The 21,772-nt window shown below is 42.9% G+C and overlaps 1 protein-coding gene across 1 annotated transcript in view; it reads right to left on the bottom strand.

Moving 5' to 3' along the window:
- cct7 (chaperonin containing TCP1, subunit 7 (eta)) overlaps positions 1-21,168 on the bottom strand; it is a 33,143-nt gene extending 11,975 nt beyond the window's left edge. Inside the window, exons 1-6 of the mRNA XM_060918974.1 lie at positions 21,078-21,168; positions 12,944-13,097; positions 10,167-10,273; positions 9,901-10,079; positions 8,195-8,366; positions 1,846-2,010 (exon numbers count right to left, since the gene is read on the bottom strand). Coding sequence (XP_060774957.1) covers positions 1,846-2,010; positions 8,195-8,366; positions 9,901-10,079; positions 10,167-10,273; positions 12,944-13,097; positions 21,078-21,083 — 783 coding nt within the window. The 5' untranslated portion in view covers positions 21,084-21,168. The remainder of the gene's footprint in view (positions 1-1,845; positions 2,011-8,194; positions 8,367-9,900; positions 10,080-10,166; positions 10,274-12,943; positions 13,098-21,077) is intronic.
- Positions 21,169-21,772: the final 604 nt, after the last annotated feature.

The raw sequence follows: 21,772 nt of genomic DNA, 5'->3' as shown, positions 1-21,772 counted from the left end.
TTCAGCGGGAAAAACTCGGAATTCCGTGGATCCGTGGAAAATTCTCATCCCTGCTGTATTGATGGAGGATTTTGTTGATTACATCACCACATCTTTCTTTTTTTGTAAACGGGATGTAGAAGTGTGTGAATGAAGTTACTTTAACTGTTTCAGCAAAGCCATTGATGCATTGTATGAAGATAGAGTAGAGATTTAGAATAGTGTAGATAGAAATTTAATAGTGTCAAATCTAGTTTTATTTATTAGTTAATACCAGGCTTTCGTCTAAACCGGGGAACAGGGGCGCTGCGCCCTCTTACTCTCGGCGTGCGCCCCCTTACTGAAATGCCGATTGAACCCCAAATCACACTTGGGCCATGCACTTATATGCTACTGCACAACATGCAATCTTTCTCAAAACGATCTTTTCTCCGTGAAAACATCCCAGCAACACCACGTGACAATGTGTCTGATCATCAAATACGTTATAATTACTCCAAAAATATTCCAATCATAGTAGATACACCGCCAGACGGTGCAAAAACAATCCGAATTGGCGTTTTCCAGACTGAGGCGCCATGTTGTTTACTTGTCGCGGCTGCTCTCGTGAGATTTGACATGGATTACATACAAGGTAGAGCGAGATTTCTCGAGACTGAATGGCCTTTCACCCACCGGCGCGGGAGCTTTTGACAGAAGTAGCTCGCGAGTTGTTTTTGTTGACACTTGGGCATTTAAAGATGTCATCCCGCGGCACGAAACAGAAGAAAGCCAAAGACTGTCCGGGGCAGAAGATGATTACTTTTCTTTTTCAATGTTGACAATTTGTTACAATTTCCCTGTCAGATAGCCTCAGAATGTCCCATTGTAGCCTCAATTTTTCAAAGGCTTCGCACGGCGGGGGGGACAGACAACCGGCACCATCCCCCTCCGCACCATGGTGAACGCCCTCATACTAAATTTTTCTAGAAAAACCCCTGGTTAATACAATTATCTGTGTCACTTGTCATTTTCAAGTAATTTGTTCATACAAATTGGATGTCTGGGTATAAAGTCACAGAAATCTGGCTGAAGCCTGCCATTGAAATGGCTGTTAATCATGATTTATACTCCTTACATCACGCGTTTATGCTTTTATGGTAATTTTTGTTTACTGTTGATTCACAGTCAAATTTATAAAAATGAGATGATTCTGATTTCAATCAGATTGAAGATTTTCACAAGGATCATCAATTAAATCGTGAAAATTTCGTTAAAAAAATCCTAAGTAGTACAGAAATTACAGCCTTTTTTTTAATTTATGCCGAGTTTTTAATTAATTACTTTTAATGAGCTAATTAGTGATTGAATTAACACATTAGTTGGCATTTTCACGAAGTTACCTGGTACTTCCTTTTTATTTTATTGAGCCATTTAGAAAGATATCCTTCTAGGAAAGTGGTCAGTTTCTCTGATCATTTCTTTTGCTTTTTATGTTGAACAATTGATCAGAATCAGACCAATTTTTCATCATCCAAAGTGGGATAACTGTTCATATTTGTCACAGACAAAGTTTAAAACAGAATTTGAGCGTTTACCCTTTTTCAGTGGTACCATTTATGATAGACATCAAGGGGCTTTTTGGGGGGGGGTGTCCACATACCTACACTGTATTTTTAAACTCACTCCCAAAGCCAAACCCCCAACTTTTGTAAAATGCATGACGGAACACTGCGTTTAAGGTTAGACATGATGCAAATAAGATTAATACAGCTTAGGATAATTTTTAAATTAAATTCACTTAAGTTGCCAAATAGCCGAGGAAACAGACGGCACAAACTACGTGAGAACAGTGTCGTAGGCTAAACAGAGAACAATGATACTGACCTCAACATTGCTGACACGGACTTCAGCGTTGTCCTTCTCTGCCTTCAGCTCCAGCTCAATGTTCAGCAGGGCGATCTTAGGGTTCTCGTATCGTTTAGGCTGCATCTCAAAGCCAGCATAGGAGAAGGTCTTTTTGAAGGCCACACCAGCCACCAGCTGAGAGTCCTGCAGAACCAAACAGTAGGGTTACTCACAATACATACAGCTGAATTTGTACTTGGGCAGCATCAGGTGCAGCGGTTAGTCACTTTCACTGTCACTCATGCCCCTTTTCCACCAAAGCAGTTCCAGGGCTGGTTCGGGGCCAGTGCTTAGTTTGGAACCGGGTTTTCTGTTTCCACTGACAAAGAACTGGCTCTGGGGCCAGAAAAACCGGTTCCAGGCTAGCACCAACTCTCTGCTGGGCCAGAGGAAAGAACCGCTTACGTCACCGGGGGGGCGGAGTTGTTAGGACCGACAATAATCGCAAGACTGCGAAAGATCGCCATTTTTAAGCGACGAGAAGCAGCAGCTGTACAAACGCGAAGTCAGCCATTATTATTATTGTTGTTGCTGCCGCTTCTTCCGCATTGTTTTTGCTTTGATATTCGCGCCAAGGTTTATGCAAACGTAGCGACGTAACTGATGTATACAGCACCATAACTGACGTGGCTCTGCTTAGCACCGCAAGCTATGGAAAAGCAAACTGGTTCTCAGCTGGCTCGCAAGTTGAACGAGTTGTGAACCAGCCCTGGAACTGATTTGGTGGAAAAGGGGTATCTGTGGCCGACAAGGGCCTTTCTGCATGGCGTTTGCATGTTTTCTGTGTAGGTTTCCTCCAGGTGCTCCAGTTTCCTCACTCCAAAGACATGTGGATTCTGTCAATGGACTACTCTAAATTACCCAAAGGTGTGAATGGGAGAGTGAATGGTTGTTCGTCTCTGCGTTAGCCCTGCGATAGACTGTCGACCTGCCCAGGATGTATCCTGTCTCTTGCCTGAAGTCAGCTGGGACTGGCTCCAGCTTTCCCCAACAACCCCCAGCGGAATAGATAATGGACAGGTGGATAGATGGATGAATTTGTACTCGTGTGATACATGTCCTTACTGATTAACCGCTTTAAATTTAACCACATACTCCTGACACCGTCTATATTTCCAACTCTTGACTCAGTTTTCCCCCAACAGGAGATCAGAGCACATGTCTGAAATGCGTTATACTGGACATCATGTAGAAACACCATACTGAACATATTCATCTCATCTCATTATCTCTAGCCGCTTTATCCTGTTCTACAGGGTCGCAGGCAAGCTGGAGCCTATCCCAGCTGACTATGGGCGAAAGGCGGGGTACACCCTGGACAAGTCGCCAGGTCATCACAGGGCTGACACATAGACACAGACAACCATTCACACTCACATTCACACCTACGGTCAATTTAGAGTCACCAGTTAACCTAACCTGCATGTCTTTGGACTGTGGGGGAAACCGGAGCACCCGGAGGAAACCCACGCGGACACGGGGAGAACATGCAAACTCCGCACAGAAAGGCCCTCGCCGGCCCCGGGGCTCGAACCCAGGACCTTCTTGCTGTGAGGTGACAGCGCTAACCACTACACCACCGTGCCACCCCTGAACATATTCAGTTCCAGCAAATCTTAGAACAATTGGTTGTTGAACATGTTCAATTCAACTTTTGATTAGGACCTCATTTGCATTAACCCTATAAACTCCAGGCTATTTTCTGGATAATTTCACTACCTTTAAAAGAGATACGCAGAGCCATGGCCTCACTTTTTGTTTATAAATGCCTGAAACCTCAAGAATGGCACAGGAATAGTTTTAAGCATTAACAATAAATCTAATATAGTCATTTTTACGATTAAAGTGATCTATATAGGTAGCGGTCTGAGTGAATGACCTTGACGTCCGTAACGTCACAGCAGGAAGTCTATCGGTCTCATCGCCATTTCCGCTATACTAAAACACAGAGCTGACTGCAATTCCGATCCTCCATTTTGAGCTAATTTATCACCATCCCACGTAGATGTGTTGCTGGCCGGTGCAGCAACACGACAGAAGGTGGATTTACATTGCATTCACGGCCCAAGAATGTTCAAACTGCAAAGATTTGGACGCATTTTGCAAGAAGTTCACGGGCACATTGGGCGCCTACAAAGTGGTCTCTCCTCTGCTCTGCACATTTTACTGAGGACTCGTACGAGACCTCTGATCTGTTGAGGAGTGTTGGCTGTAAGCCCGTATTGAAAGAGGGTGCAGTACAAACAATTAAAGGAAAATAAAACTATAAGAAAAGGGAAAGCAAGTTCAGTTGCACCAGTTCTCCCGGAGAGTAAGCCGAGGGCTGTTGCTAAAACCTGGGATGGAACTGAACATGACATTATCGCTCGGGCAGTGACCTCCCTGCAGTTGTTGCTAAAACCGGTGACATCCCGTCCCAGGTTTTAATAATTGCCTGAGCAGAGCAGTAATGGCGGAGTACTCAGTATGGAGAAAATGGAGAATGAGTGGAGCAGCCGCCTGATTTCTCTGCTGGATATGCTTGCCTCAGCAGCAATATCTCACCCTTACGTGGAAGAAGTGAATGAACGGAGAACTAAGGTATTAGGCAGAGACCCGTCCACCCGTAAATTTGACGGGCAATTGCCGATTTCAACGGGCAAGTATACACACAGACGGATACTGAAACGGACGATAATGCCGAAAATTTTCGCACATGAATACTCCCACATGTCATCCGATAAATCCAGTTATGTTCCGCCCACACACGGACTGGCCATCGGGAGTAGCGGGAGTTTTCCCGGTGGGCTGGTGGTTCAGCGTGGGCCGGCGGAGAAAAAAAAAAAAAAAACAGTTGCGCGCTGGCCTTTAATATGATAAGCAATGTTAACAGTTTCTTTAACAAACTGTTAACATTGCTTATTACAGTTGCGCGCTGGCCTTTAATATGATAAGCAATGTTAACAGTTTGTTAAAGAAACTGTTAACATTGCTTATCATATTAAAGGCCAGCGCGCAACTGTTTTTTTTTTTTTTTTTTTCTCCGCTGGCCCACACTGAACCACCGGCCCACTGGGAAAACTCCCGCTACTCCCGATGGCCAGTCCGTGTGTGGTTCCGCCATCATTTACAAATCGTAAGAAACACAGTTTAATACGAAAAATACTGAAAACTTGAAATGAAAAATCAGAATATTTCATCGTTTCCGCCATTTTGGCCCGCACTGAATCTTGTAACATGCGGACTGAATAAATCGCGAATTCTGATTGGTCGAAAATTGCCAAACACCCTGCGTTGTAGTTTCCTCTTTCTTGGCGGGAGAACCGCATTTTTTTTTGCTGACTCACTCTTCTGGATCAAGATGAATCCCAACAAACGCCCCAAATTGAATGTGACAAAAACTGATTCGTTTTTCCACAAAAAGACAGAAAAGGTATGTGTGATACATTGATTAACAAGGGGGTTTCATTGGGGTATGGTAAAATAGAATACTGTTGTTTTTTTTTTTTTATTAAATACTGTAACTAGATCAAAAGATTATATACAATTCATTGTTGTTTATTTTCTTTTCACTTTTGTTACCAAATCAAACACCATACATACATCTGATACATTCAGGAGTGAAACTGAAAAAAATACAAAGTAAAAATATGCAATATTTCTGATCAAAAATTACACGCCATTTCACCCTGAAAATGTCCTAGAATGCAGGAAATGAAGTCTAAATTTCAAAAATTTTCGGGGGGGGCATGCCCCCAGACCCCCCTAGAGGGACTTCGCGCCTGCGGCGCTCGTCTTCGCACCTGCGGCGCTTATCAGGATTATATAAAATATTATTTTTGACTGGTAAATTTCTTTTTCTGCCTAATACCCTACGGAGAACTGAACAAACAACTGAAAGTCGGATTGTTTCAAAACAATCAGCCACAAGATCGGCCTTCAAGAAGTGAGAACGCACAGACGACGGGTAAGCTCCGACTCTCATTTGGATACAAAACAACAAAAATGACACACGTTGTTTAATACCTGCATTTAGATTAATGCATGTAACTTGTATTGTGTGTTTAAGTTAGCGGTATAAGATTATTTAATTTGCTTCAGAATGTGATTGTCTCAGTTCATCTGATTATTTAATTAGCCTTTTATGTTTTATCAGTGAAAATGCATGCATGTACATGTCTGTTGCATAAGTTATAACACCTATCCTGTTTTAATGAGAGTCAACCCACAATCAAATCAGTCTTAGTTGAGCAAGTCGGTAACGGCATTTCTTACTTTCACCATAAATTTTTATTTATATGACTTTGGTCTATAGCTGTCAAAGGCCTCAGCCTTAAAACTGGTTCCTGCTGTGATGTCACGCACTCAGGGCTGGCTGGATCAGCGGGGCAGCTCGAATGCCAACTTTGCGGTTGAGTTTAACTCTCAATTTTTTTATTCATTCCCATTTATGCAGCATACAAGAGTCAAGGATGGAGATACTATCCACTCAGAAATTTATTTAAAAATAAAGGTTCTGTGTATCTGCTTTAAGTTCTTATCTTGGTCCAGCCACACATGCTCCATCTTGTTGCTCCACCCCCTTCATGAACAGATCTTCTGTCGTTTGATATGATAATACTTGCACAATCTTTATATTAACCTTCATATCAAGGGGAAAAAACAAAAAAAGTTTTATGAGATGGTTTGTACATGTATCTCACCCTAAAATGTGAGGGTCACAGTTCTGCTTTCTCTTGTGATGTGTTCCATATCTATACAATGACAAGTTCATGAGTAATTCAAACAAGCGATGGGTGTGGAGCTGGACGATGAGCCGTATAGACCCCTTCGCAGTAAACGTCATGCATACGTAAGCGGAAATTGCACGTGCAGCCTGGACCCAAAAAAAGACTCAGAAATGCCTAGTTGTTGTGTTTTCGGGTGTCAGAATCGTAGCAGTGATGGGGTTAAAATGTTCAGAATTCCAGCAGGATCTCACCCATTCCAAAAAAAAAAAAAAAATCGCCGATGTCTATGGCTACAAGCCATCAAACGTGTAGACTGGGATGAAAGCACCATCAAAAATGTGCGGGTTTGCAGCGCCCACTTCATCACAGGTAAGATCAGGCTATTTATTAAATCTTTCTTTTTTATTCTTTCTAGTCTTCGTTTATTGATGTAGCAAAATACTTTGGTAACGTTTGTCTGATTAGCTGGGTCATAGTTACACAATGTAATGAATATTGTTAGCATGTTAACTTAGCTTTGCATGCAATTTTGTTTGTAGGAGAGCTCTCGCTTGACTCAAGCAGTCCAGATTTTGTGCCGTCATTATTTGTGTATGCCGAAAATCACAATTTTAAAGCAAGGATGGAAAGGTAAAATTGTGTGCCCTCACTCTAAATGCCAACTTGCGCTGACTGCTCTAACCTAGCTCCCGCCCCGTTCAGTTTCATTTCTGCTCTCTGCCTCTCGCTTTTTACGCAGCTCTGATTTCTCTTAGCTGCACTCTTTACACTATCATTCCTTTCATGCCATCACCTCCTGCAAATTGCTGTTTAGTGTTGGTATTTGCTGTTGTAGCTAAAGCTACATTGCCATCACATCACTGGCAGAATTTGATTAAAACAAAATGAATATGAATGTCCCATTGTTAATCAAGTTGTACATGCCCGCACATAACAATCATATGCGTCTAAAGACTTGTAGGCACGAAGTTTTTCGTGGGTGTACACTGAAGTCTGGTCAATAAGGTACGAGTATATATCTGGCCATTGTATACCAGGGAACTTACTAACATCGTCCATCCACTCTTTAATTAAATACGGATCCGGTAGGCGATGTCCACTTGTTAGAGTTAACTTATTTATGTAGCATTCTCGATCTTGTAACGACAATTGTTTGGCATAATCTGACAGCTCATAATGCCGGTCTATGGGCAGCGCCATTGTTTCTGAGTCCAGGCTGCGCGCGCATCCTGGCAACGGTCGGTTTGTTTACAAACATGCGAAGGGGTCTATACACTCTGTAACTGATTAAAGTTGATGTAAATTAAATTTTTTTGCGAATGCTCTGTTGCATAGACAAGTAACCAGCATCATTGGAAAGGTCAAGTTATGCCGTTTCGTGCGTTATGCGATTCACCTCGATGAAAACATGGTGAGCAGTTCGACCGAGATGAAGGGATGTGAATTTGGATACAATTTGCGTCTGTTGCGTTTTAAGAGATACTGTACTGAATTTATATTACAACAGTCAGTGGATACAGACATTATGAAAGAGACATCGGTCATAAAACGTAGCTGTAGCAGAAAATCAAACTGATATGCTTGTTATTTATAACTGCTAAAGTGCCCCGAGTTCTCACCTCCAAAGCTCCACCCTGAACTTTCTTCATGCCAATCATCTTGAGTGGCAGCAGCTCATCCAGCATCATCACTGCATCCACCACCATCTTGGAAAAGAAGTCCTTCTGGCCAGCAATCAGCTTCGAGTTCAGTGCTGTGGCAGCACACTTCTCCAACAAACGCCTCTGCTCACTGAGAGAGAAAGAGAATTATATCTTGCTAATGGTAGAGTCATCCTAAATTAGACATCTTCAAAAACGTTATCCACATATGAACCTGATTTAGCAGCTTGCCAAATGAAAACACTCGCAGTTTACAAAGTCCAACTTTGTAAACAACCTGTCTTTTACTCAACAGCTGAACATGCCCATATTGAAACTCCATTAAAAGGGGTGTTCACACGGCAACTTTTTACTTATAGGAAGTATGAGAAGAAAACAGTAAATCAGAAAGCTGCGCACGTTTTCGCGGAAGCTGCGCAAATGTGCGCAGCTTTCTGATTTACTGTTTTCTTCTCATACTTCCTGTTTCATGGACTGTAACGGCATTTGCTTATTTAGTAATTTTAATACAGAATTTACTCTGATGAAATTATTCAGACACTCCAACGACCCCCCTAAAAAAAAAAAAAAAAAATCGGATCTGCACGATTCAGCCGTGAAAAAGTCGGCATCTGCTCCTTTAGTTTGTGTGGAGAGATCTGATCTGCAATAACATGCATTGTTGGCTACAGACTGAAACATACTTTCAGAATGCACTGGCCAAGGCAGGACTAAACTCCATGTGCCTTCTAATAAGAATTAAAAAAAAAAAAAACACAGAATAGTAATTTGTAAGCTAAAAAGCCTGTGTCTACACTTTTCTCTCGCCGAGTGGCAGCTGTCTTCAACTGGGACGGGACATGACTGAATGGGTGTTTCTGATTTGTCAGCTGTCGTCCTTACACCGCATGACATGCCCCAAGCGTTTACAACACAGAATTCCAGGTTCTCCGCTCCAAAATCGGCAGCTTCAAAACGATTGATTTTTTTTAACCGACAACCAAAAAAAAAAAAAAATTAACCAGTTGACGTTGATTCGGTCAACCACCGGTCAAACGGTCATCGGTTAACATCCCTAGTCTGAACGCTACAGGGGTAGACTCGCTACGCGTGAGGAGAGTTGGTTACATACGGGCATTGCATGTGTGTCTTCATCCACGTTGTTTTCCCGGCGCTTGGTGATGCCATGACAACTGTCCACATGGCCATGAACGACATGAAATCGTCGATTTGTTGCCGAATGAATTGTAGAATGCGTTGTTTTCGTGCTCTCTTGTACTTGCGCAACCTTTCCTTTCTCTCTTTCACCCTTTTACGGTGTCTGATCGACCACAACGTAGAAAGTTTGTCTGGAGAAGTATAAACCATGGTTTTTCGATACATCAATCACAAACAAGGCGGGAAAAGGAAGTACGTTTTCACGCATGCGCATATTTCATTTCCGCATTATTACTATCGTATAGCACGGTCGCAAAAACTGCCGTGTGAACGCAAGTGGGGCTGCACCGGTGCTAACACGCTTCTCTCTAGTAAGCAGGGTTGTGACGTGTGAACGCTCCACAAAATTTACACCGGTGTAAGATATATCGCAACAAAATACATCGGTGCAGCATCGATGCAAATATGTGCCGTGTGAACACCCCTATAATCTGTCAGCTCGATGAACGTGTTGAGTTCAGACTCACTGCTTGTCGTCCTTTTTGACGGTGACCGCAATCTCTTTAATCTTTTTGACGGCGAGCTGCGTGGCGGTACGGAAAGCTCGAATAATGGTCTGTGGGTGGAGCCCCTCCTCTACATATGGCTTCAGCTGCTTCAGAAACTCTGCTGCTAGCAGCGTCACAGAGGTGGTGCCATCACCGACCTGGACAGACGCACCCAAAAATATGAGTTTGAGCATTTCCTTACATCCAAAGGCATTTTCAAACTTCGAGTCATGTTTAATCTTCACCTCAGCATCCTGAGACCTGGCGATGTCCACCAGGGTTTTGGCTGCAGGGTGAACCACGTCCAGCAGCTTCAGGATGGTAGCTCCATCGTTAGAGATGGTGGCCTTACCTGCAAACACACAACTTCAGCACTCCCATAGTATTAACTGAACCTGAGTGACACACTACTCTGATCACTCTGCTCATGACGGATGTGATGAGGCCATCCTTAAAAAAAAAATCCGTTTCCTGTCCACCGGGTGAGCAAAAAAATTTTCAGTAGGGAGGGAGGGATTTTTTTTAATATGCATGGATGGATAAGAAATCACAATGCTGTGTTTGCTTTTTCTTTCAGTACTTTATTACAAAAGCAGACACATTTAATAAAATATGACGGTTTAATCAACTGAAACTTGTAGAAAAACTTTAATATTATTATAAAACCTACCGTGCAGGAACAGGCGTCACCACAGACGGTCCTCGGCATTTCACTGCCTCTTTGATTATGTCCTGGCGGCCGTCTAAATACCACAAGCAGTTTGTAATGTTCATTACTACATTTGTTCCTTCAGTTTGGCCAGTATGTCTAGATAGACAAGGTCCTTCTCTCTGGATGTCTTATAATTTCATTGTGTAATTCGTTCTTTTTATTTGCTACAGACACAGTTTTTAATTCTGTCCAGCCAACCTGCATTAGTTCCGTAAACGCGTTTTTTTGTTCAGTTCCGTTCTCATTTTGAATAGATCTATTAGGTTCCTACAGATCTGTCAGGGTCATTAACAAAGTAGGTAATGAATTTTGCATAACAAAACTCAAAAGCTGTTTGTAACGTCTCGGATGGATCAAGATCAAACGAATTTTCCAGTAATGGTTTGTGATGGTCCGACACACGGACTTTTTGTAGTTCTAAATCGACCGTTAGGCCTAGTTCGGATGAAATTACACAGGGATGTGATTTGGGGCTGGTGAAATTATCTGAAAATTTTAGCCAGGGGTCTGGGGGCTGCAGGCCCCCAGCTGGTCCAGGGCAGCGCCCTGGTGGGGGGACAAAGGGGGCGAAGCCCCCCGAAGCTCCTGGGTTCTGGGGTTTTCTGACTTAAAAATTGTACTAAAATGGCAAGCAAACACACAAGAAAAAACTTGTCATGATTAACAAATTCAAGCCAATTTAATGGTCAACATGCAACTCTGAGCCCCTATAGTAAATTCAATGATTATTAACTGACAAAAAGCCAAAACATGAAACCTAAAAACGTCATTCTAAATTAAATCATCTGCATTAGAATTGTATAAGGAAAAACAAAATTTATACTTTCAATTACTGTAGAAGTTGAACATACCTAAATGTGCCTTTTCAAACAAACATGATGCAACATAAGAATTCATCCACAAGTCTTCAGGAACTCTCAAAGAAAAAAAGATGCTAGCATCCATGTCCAGTTCCAGCATATCAGTCACTTTTTTTCTGCAGTTTCTACTCTAGCAATGTCAACTTCATATACATAACTCTATAGTGTTCACTCACCAAAGGATAATCATAACTCCACAGTGTTCACTCACTTAAGGATATTCAGAACCCCAGTGTTCACTCACTTAAGGATATTCACAACTACTGTGTTCACTCACTTAGGTTTCGTTTCTATCCCGGGCTCCAGCCCGACTTTGCACGCTCGTAGCTCAGGCAGGGGAGGTCCCAGCATGCCCAAACTTGACAGCCAGAGTCCTCTGCCCTCCCCCCAAAGAAACAGCGTGGGCAGGGCGAGCTAGCCCCGCGCCTTGGGACGTAATTCGCCCCGAGGCGAGCCGCAGCGCTCCGCTTAGGTTTCGTTTCTATCCCGGGCTCCAGCCTGACTTTGCATGCTCGTAGCTCGGGCAGGGGAGGTCCCAGTATCCCCAAACTTGACAGCCAGAGTCCTCTGCCCCCCCCAAAGAACGAAATCGCTGAACAAATGTCTCACAGTCTTATGTCCAACGTCTGTAGCAACCTCTTTCTCCAACCATTCCCAGCGGAACTTGTTTTTCACTATTCTGTTGATTTCTTTAACTCGATTTGCATCTTTACGCTCGATCACAGAGGCTGCCATCTTTCAACTCTTTGTTTGAAGCGAGCTTACGTACAGCTATCTAACAAGTGCATTCATTGGTTGTTACAGAGCGATGGGCCAATCACGTACCTCGTTTGAAACGAGGTACGTGATTGGCCCATCGCTCTGTAACAGATTGGGCGGTTCCCGCCTAATTGGGCGGTTTTAAGTGCATTTCGGCGGGTTTTGAACATATTTTGGGCTGGAAAACGTCAGCAGTATCTGGCAACACTGCTCGTTTCATCTCAATGACGGAAAAAAATGTTTTTTCCAAGTTTTGAGATGAAAAAAGCGGAATTCCGCGAATTCGCGGAAAAATCACATCCCTGATTACACTATTAAAATGATCACTGAATGATTTGTTTTTCTGAATCTTTACTATTTTGTTGTTCGCTAGAATACCATTTTGCGATTTCACACTTAAGCAAATGTTTGAAAACTCCGGCTCTCCTTCCTTCATGGTGGCTGCCATTTTTTTGTGCCACATGGCGCATGTGCAGAGCTGATTCAGTTCTATATTCTGCGCGGAATGCGTAAATGTCAAGTTTGATTTTAGATTTACGAACCCGAAAAAAATGTCGAAAAACCGGCGTTAAAAAAAAAAAATTCAACCACACAAACGGCACTCACCCGGCCGGTGGACCGGAAACAGAACATTTTTTAATAATGGCCTAATTTTGCAATAATCTGCAGGGGGTCCTCCTTTCATTCTCACCTCTGTTGTCCACGATGAGCTTGTCCATGCCGCGTGGACCCAGTGTGGTGCGCACAGCCTCAGCAATCACCTGGCAGGCATTGATGTTACTGACAAGCTGAGGGACACCCTGGGATGTGTCCGTCCCCTCCTTCAGAAGGATTACCGGTGTGGGCTGTGGACAAGAAAGAAATAAACAACTTAGCAATTAAAAAAAAAAAAATCCCCAGCAAGGTACAGAGACACAAAATACTCAGCATAATTTTAATTTGCCAAAGTAGTAACAGGATTTCAGTAAAAACCTACAAATCAACACAGCACCTGCATAACCCTTTCTGTATGGAGGAGCATCCTAATAACCGGTCATGTATTAACGTTTTCCCAAAATGTTATAGTCCATGTTTTTAAAAACACCCACCGACTAGCAATCTACTGGGGGCAGCCATGGGCTGAAGGTTAGAGAAGCATTCTTGGGCCTAGGGCTGGGAATCAATCCAGATTTCCTGGATTGATTCGATTCATAAGGTCACAATCCGATTCGATATCGATCTACTTAGATATTGCTGGATTGTCACTTTAAAGTAAAAACTGTCCGCATTGACAGGAACAGCCCCATGCGTGTTTGTGCATGTAATTTAACACCAAATGCCTTCTCCAGTGCAGTTTGATTCGCCGCAGGTTTAGCCGAAACCGTGTCAGCGTGGTTGCGGAGATTGGTTGTATTGCCACTATATTTTACCTTTATGTGGCAGTTTGCACACTGCTTTTGTTCTGTCGAGTTCGTCTCGGTCCTCGTAACGTTTGAATCCAAAGGAATGCCATATATCAGCTTTCAGGCCAGGCAGTGATTTTAGCTGTGCAGCTTCAGCCATCTCGCGTTCTTAAGTTTCGGTTTCGTTTGCCGGCACCCGCTTTTTATAGCGGCCCTTGCGCAGTCGAGAAAATAGTGCCTATAGCCACCTGGAAGAGATCGATCCACACATTTTTGAATCGATCTCGTATTTTCTGAACGTGAATCGATATTGGATCGTGGATCGATCTTTTGAACCTAGCCCTGCTTGGGCCCAAAAGGTCACCGGGTCAATTCCTGGGACCGGCAGGAAAAGTGTGAGGTGAGTTGAGTGAGCAAAACACTTTTCTCTCCCTCTGTATTATGGCTAAAACGTCCTTGAGCAAGGCACCTAACCCCCAACTGCTCCCTGGGTGCCGTAGCATAGCTGCCCACTGCTCTGGGTGTGTGCGCGCGCTCATTGCTCACTTGTTCGTGCATGTGTGTGTTCACTGCTTCAGATGGGTTAAATGCAGAGGAGGAATTTCACCGTGCTTGAGTGTACATGTGACAAAAATAAAAGGCTTCTTCTAATCTTACTACAGTCCCATTAGACTAACTGCTCCCTTGCGCCACAATCTTTATACCCAATTTCATTAAATTTATTCATTCTTGAATCTGACTGGTCATAAAGTGCCGGTTCATTTTGTAAAACAGCATGGCTCTCTGACAGCGAATTCACAAGGGCTTGTATGGCAGATGCTCCACATAATCTATGACTAATAATAAGTAAATTAAAAAATAAAATAAAAAAAGTTTTAAAAATGGGTGAGCTACCAAACAAAAATAAGCAAGCATTGATATGGTGAAACTATCTGTAAGGAAGCATTTATTTAACATTTATGGAAGGAGTCAACAGTCAGAGGGTGTACAACCCCGATTCCAAAAAAGTTGGGACAAAGTACAAATTGTAAATAAAAACGGAATGCAATAATTTACAAATCTCAAAAACTGACATTGTATTCACAATAGAACATAGACAACATATCAAATGTCGAAAGTGAGACATTTTGAAATTTCATGCCAAATATTGGCTCATTTGAAATTTCATGACAGCAGCACATCTCAAAAAAGTTGGGACAGGGGCAATAAGAGGCTGGAAAAGTTAAAGGTACAAAAAAGGAACAGCTGGAGGACCAAATTGCAACTCATTAGGTCAATTGGCAATAGGTCATTAACATGACTGGGTATAAAAAGAGCATCTTGGAGTGGCAGCGGCTCTCAGAAGTAAAGATGGGAAGAGGATCACCAATCCCCCTAATTCTGCACCGACAAATAGTGGAGCAATATCAGAAAGGAGTTCGACAGTGTAAATTTGCAAAGAGTTTGAACATATCATCATCTACAGTGCATAATATCATCAAAAGATTCAGAGAATCTGGAAGAATCTCTGCGCGTAAGGGTCAAGGCCGGAAAACCATACTGGGTGCCCGTGATCTTCGGGCCCTTAGACGGCACTGCATCACATACAGGCATGCTTCTGTATTGGAAATCACAAAATGGGCTCAGGAATATTTCCAGAGAACATTATCTGTGAACACAATTCACCGTGCCATCCGCCGTTGCCAGCTAAAACTCTATAGTTCAAAGAAGAAGCCGTATCTAAACATGATCCAGAAGCGCAGACGTCTTCTCTGGGCCAAGGCTCATTTAAAATGGACTGTGGCAAAGTGGAAAACTGTTCTGTGGTCAGACGAATCAAAATTTGAAGTTGTTTATGGAAATCAGGGACGCCGTGTCATTCGGACTAAAGAGGAGAAAGACGACCCAAGTTATCATCAGCGCTCAGTTCAGAAGCCTGAATCTCTGATGGTATGGGGTTGCATTAGTGCGTGTGGCATGGGCAGCTTACACATCTGGAAAGACACCATCAATGCTGAAAGGTATATCCAGGTTCTAGAGCAACATATGCTCCCATCCAGACGACGTCTCTTTCAGGGAAGACCTTGCATTTTCCAACATGACAATGCCAAACCACATACTGCATCAATTACAGCATCATGGCTGCGTAGAAGAAGGGTCCGGGTACTGAACTGGCCAGCCTGCAGTCCAGATCTTTCACCCATAGAAAACATTTGGCACATCATAAAATGGAAGATACGACAAAAAAGACCTAAGACAGTTGAGCAACTAGAATCCTACATTAGACAAGAATGGGTTAACATTCCTATCCCTAAACTTGAGCAACTTGTCTCCTCAGTCCCCAGACGTTTACAGACTGTTGTAAAGAGAAAAGGGGATGTCTCACAGTGGGAAACATGGCCTTGTCCCAACTTTTTTGAGATGTGTTGTTATCATGAAATTTAAAATCACCTAATTTTTCTCTTTAAATGATACATTTTCTCAGTTTAAACATTTGATGTCATCTATTTTCTATGCCGAATAAAATATGGAATTTTGAAACTTCCACATCATTGCATTCCGTTTTTATTGACAATTTGTACTTTGTCCCAACTTTTTTGGAATCGGGGTTGTAAATTAAAGGTTACTGAGTAGGGTTGGGTATTGGTTGGATTTTATCAACTCCAATTCTTATCGATTCCAAAATGGTGTGTTAAAAAAAGTTTTGATATCAAAACATACCATTTAAAGTGCATATTCTGGACCAATTTTGAAAAAAATAAAAAAATAAAATAAAAAAATAAAATAAAACGTGTCTGGAAAAATCCCAAGGGAGTCTGGAGCCAGATTCGTGACGTCACCTGCGAAAGCACCAGCAGGCTGAGAAAGCTTGCACGGTTTCAGTGCACAGCCTGTGTAGACCAAGTTTAGCAGCGAGCGATTTTGCATTGAAATATGGAATTGTCACCTGAGCGCAACGTTACTTCACCTTTGGATGAAGAATGTAATGTTGCTACACCCTCCTCCGATACATCTGTTAACCATTTTAATAATTACGCGATAACGTTAAAGAAATTTGCAGAAAACCACCAGGTCGTTTTCTCATAAACAAACCAGCGCTGGCGTAGGATTCAGAGGGAGGCGTCCCGCACGCGACGTCACGATAATCAATGCTTGCCGGGAAATCCAAACGCCAAGTTTTTTCAGAGGCGGACCAATTCGCCTCAAATGGCTTGATTTCAACTGAATTTTTCTGGTATTGCGCAAGGTCAAAAAAATTGCACAAAATGCAAAAATGTGACAGATATTTGACCAAAGTTTAATATAAAATAGGAGAATTACATTGATCTCGCTCCTGAATTTACCCGTGATATGCACTTTAATGTGGTCCATCTGTGACACTGTTGTGATGTTAGCCATGCATATTAGCTCATATCTAAACAAATGGACATTCTATTGCATTGATGTGTGAAGCAATCATGTTGACAGGTCCTGGCAGATAACTACATTTATTCTGTCCACATTCACTGGATATGAGCAATTGCACGCTCTGATTGGCTATTCTACTACTAGGATATCAGCTCATATACCATGAGTAGAGAAAAACAAAATGGCAGCGTGGTGCTGAACCAACTGAACACAAACTAAAAACTCTACTCGAAAACAAAACCCCCAAAATTGTTCTCATCTCATTATCTGTAGCCGCTTTATCCTGTCCTACAGGGTCGCAGGCGAGCTGGAGCCTATCCCAGCTGACTACGGGCGAAAGGCGGGGTACACCCTGGACAAGTCCCCAGGTCATCACAGGGCTGACACATAGACACAGACAACCATTCACACTCACATTCACACCTACGCTCAATTTAGAGTCACCAGTTAACCTAACCTGCATGTCTTTGGACTGTGGGGGAAACCGGAGCACCCGGAGGAAACCCACGCGGACACGGGGAGAACATGCAAACTCTGCACAGAAAGGCCCTCACCGGCCACGGGGCTCGAACCCGGACCTTCTTGCTGTGAGGCGACAGCGCTAACCACTACACCACCGTGCCGCCCCAAAATTGTTATCAAGTATTTAAAAGACACAGAAATAGCTAAGACTTTTTTTTTTTTAAATCCTCCTGTTCCACACTCCAGCCCAGTCAGTGGCAGTAATGCACCTTTAAGCTGGTTTGCCAACCACCGAAAAACCCTAAAGAAGAATACACCCCCCCCCCCCAAAAAAAAATAATACAAGAAGCAACAAATTATGGAATAAAAAAAAAAAGTATTTGATGGTAAGAACATATTTATTTTTCAAGAATTATTATAGCATTTTCACAAATTGCTACTGTCAGTTTGCCGGTTTGTTTCCATTCTAGGCAGAAATTACTTTGGACGTTTTGTATCAAGTTTTTATTTATCGAATTTGCAAAATAAAAATGCTCCGTTTCTCGAAATCCAGTGAATGAGTGGAATCCACAATCTCATCGTACACGGCTTATCAGCTCATGTACGACTCGACAACAAAGTGTCCTTGCAGATATGTAGTCCTTGTTTGCAATGATAAAGGGGTATCACAGAACCAATATTCAAATTTTATTTATTTATTTTTTAAAAACAGGTACCTGGTACTTGGCATTTTAGATTCGGTGCCAATCTGGAATTGAGTTTCGGTTCCCAACCTTATTTCTGACACAGTAGTAATGTTTTCAGGACAGACGATTTAAAGGTTTGTAGCTTGTTAGTAGCATTACAAGTACCCTTAAAAATAAAAAAATAAATAACTTCAAGAGCAAGAGAGATGGAAAACAAGGCAGCGTTGGGATGAAAGTTTATACTGTATCTGCTATGATGTAAAAAGAGCACTCAGAGTACAATATCCCCCGCTGGCAACTATGTCTATGCTATAAGTGCTTAATACACCCTCATGAAATTGTCAAAAGTACAAGTTTGGTAATCAAGAGCCATAACTAGTAAAATGCGACTGAACTGAATGAAACTGTAATATCCGTATTAGCGACATGTAACAAAGAATCCTGTCGTTTCGTGAAATTCCTCCAAAAATTGAGAGAGGAGTTGATTTCAGAATGTGAGCACCCTTCCCGGGATGGACGGACAGATGGACGTCGCCATGACATAATCCCTCTGTGGGCCTTTTGGCCAGCGGGGGATAAACACAGTTAAAAAGTGTGATGTTTTGTTCTGTAATAAACTAAAAACAAATGCAAATCATTAGCAAATTCCTGTGGTACAAGAAGAATAAAATACTTGTGTGATTATACTTGACTAACTTATAACAGCACACCCTGATGTGTTTGTGTTACAAATGATATTAAAATGTTTTGCAGGATATTTAAATGCTTTACTTTTTTTTGTATAAGAAATTAAACCAGAAGTGTGTGGTGTGCGCGCACACAAATTTTGGGTAGAAAAGATGAGTGTGCCATTTGTAAGATCCAGTCAGTTTGCTTGAATCAGCGCTAGTGACTCTAATCTGCAGATTGTGTGAATTTGGTTTACCCTGATTTAGTGAGTAGACTCAATTCAAAATCTTTATACCTTCATTACACTAAAAATACAATAAGACGGAAACACACACACACACAAAGTATCTGCAGTGATGTGATGTCTACCTCATCACACCTGCCTTCACAATGCTGCTGCTGTTTACGTGGTCACACTGTCTCTTGTCTGCACTGTTTTTGCAATTCATTTTACGTTATGATGCGTGACGTTACACTGTGTTGGGTTATTTTATGTTTGGCAGCTTTTGCAATATTTTTATTTACTGTTTTATCTTGATATTTGTTGCCTGCACTGTATATGCAGCTTGATGTGTAAGAAGAGGACATTTCGTCCTTCTGTATACTACAGTAAAGTTGAGTTGAGGGACATCAGCTAATGCATCTACTTCCAGGGTGGAGGTCAACCTGACTGGACTGAGACACACACAGAGAGATGAGAGAGAGAGAGAGAGAGAGAGAGAGAGAGAGAGAGAGAAAGAAAGAGAGAGACACAGAGAGATTGAGAGACAGACACACAGATGGATGAGAGAGAAACAGATTTTGAGACACAGACAGACCGATGTGTGAGACAGACAGACCGATATGTGTGTGAGAGAGACACACACACACAGACAAATGAGAGACAGATTTTGAGAGAGAGATGCAGAGAGAGACAGATTGAGAGAGACAGACAGATGAGAGAGACACAGCGAGAGACAGATTGAGAGACAGACAGATGAGAGAGAGACATGCAGAGAGATTGAGAGAGGCAGACAGATTAGAGAGACAGATTGAGACACGCAGAGAGACAGATTGAGAGACAGACAGATGAGAGAGAGAGACAGATGAGAGAGACGCAGAGAGAGACAGATTGAGAGAGACGCAGAGAGAGAGAGAGACGCAAAGAGAGACAGACAGATGAGAGACACGCAGAGAGAGACAGATTGAGAGACAGACAGATGAGAGACACGCAGAGAGAGACAGACAGACTGAGAGACACAGATGAGAGAGACACGCACAGAGACAGATTGAGACAGACAGATGAGAGAGAGAGATGCACAGAGACAGACTGAGACAGACAGATGAGAGAGAGAGACGCACAGAGACAGATTGAGACAGACAGATGAGAGAGAGAGAGAGAGAGAGAGACGCACAGAGACAGATTGAAACACAGACAGATGAGAGAGATGCACAGAGACAGATTGAAAACAGACAGATGAGAGAGACATGCACAGAGAGAGACAGATTGAAAACAGACAGATGAGACAGATTGAGAGACAGACAGATGAGAGACACGCAGAGAGAGACAGATTGAGAGAGACAGACAGATTGAGAGAGAGAGAGACAGATTGAGAGACAGACAGATGAGAGACAAATTGAGAGAGAGAGACAGATTGAGAGACAGACAGATGAGAGACAAATTGAGAGAGAGAGACAGATTGAGAGACAGACAGATGAGAGACAAATTGAGAGAGAGAGAGACGCGCAGAGAGAGATTCCATGCTGAACGCCTGAACTCGACAAAGTATAAATAGGAGGATAAAGAAAAAAGCTCCTGAACTGCTCCCGACCCCACAGTCTCTCTCTCCGTCTGTCTCTCTCTCTCTCTCTGTCTGTCTCTCCGCCACATGAGCGGGGGAGGCGCGGCTTTTATCCCACATCACTGCTAAACTCCCAGACACACCTTCATCCGCCTGTTCTTCACTCAATTCAGCCACAGACTCAACATCTCTCACACACTCTCTCTCTCTCACACCGAGAAGCAGACCCCGCGCACATGCGCACTCCAGACCCCTAAAGCCCCGCTAACGGCCCCGGTGCTAACGGCCCTCAACACCCTCACATTCACACCGCCAGCCCTCTGCGGAGCAAATAAACCCACAGGAGAACACAGCAACCCGCCTCCTCACGGTACCAGCACACACCACTGCCCCGCGGGGAGCCATCAGGCCGGATGGAGGAGGATTACTGAATAAAACCGGCATGATAGCGCACTTACCATCATCTTTACACGCTCGAGAGGAAGACTAGTGCCGGGTAACCTTCCCACAATGCATTCGGAATTCTCTAGAACGTCTTCTTCTTCTACGAGTTACGGCAAACTGGGCTGTATACCGCCACCTGGTGGACAAGTTAAGTCACTACGATTAAATACAGCACAACTGAAATCTGTTGTTTCCAGCAGCATGGGTGCGACTCACCTTTGCTAGAAAAGAATCACAGACTGTATTTCATGGAGCCACTCAGCAGTATAATAGTGAACCTACATTCACTTTTTTATGTGAAAAATACATACAAATGGTTCAAAAGTTTCCACCGTTTTCATACAAACTTCCCTCACTTCTGTCGCTACAACAGCGATTCAGTACGGCTCAGAATCTTTAGCAGCTATTTACTATATAATGCTACATGATGTGGATGCATTGTTTGAACTTGGAACACTCATCTCGCTTATTAAAGAAAAAACTCCATGAGCAGAAATAATTTAAGTATGTTTTTATTGAAATTTGTCGCTCCTCGGCATGGTGGTGTAGTGGTGAACACTGTCACCTCACAGCAAGAAGGTCTCGGTTCGAGCCCCGTGGCTGGCGAGGGCCTTTCTGTGTGGAGTTTGCATGTTCTCCCCGTGTCCGCGTGGGTTTCCTCCGGGCAGTGTTGCCAGATTGGGCGGTTTTAAGTGCATTTTGGCGGGTT

The sequence above is a fragment of the Neoarius graeffei genome, chromosome 1, assembly GCF_027579695.1.
Source record: "Neoarius graeffei isolate fNeoGra1 chromosome 1, fNeoGra1.pri, whole genome shotgun sequence".
Classification (NCBI taxonomy): Eukaryota; Metazoa; Chordata; class Actinopteri; order Siluriformes; family Ariidae; genus Neoarius; species Neoarius graeffei.
The sequence above is the reverse complement of the archived record's forward strand: the minus strand, read 5'-3'. Positions and strand labels throughout refer to the sequence as shown.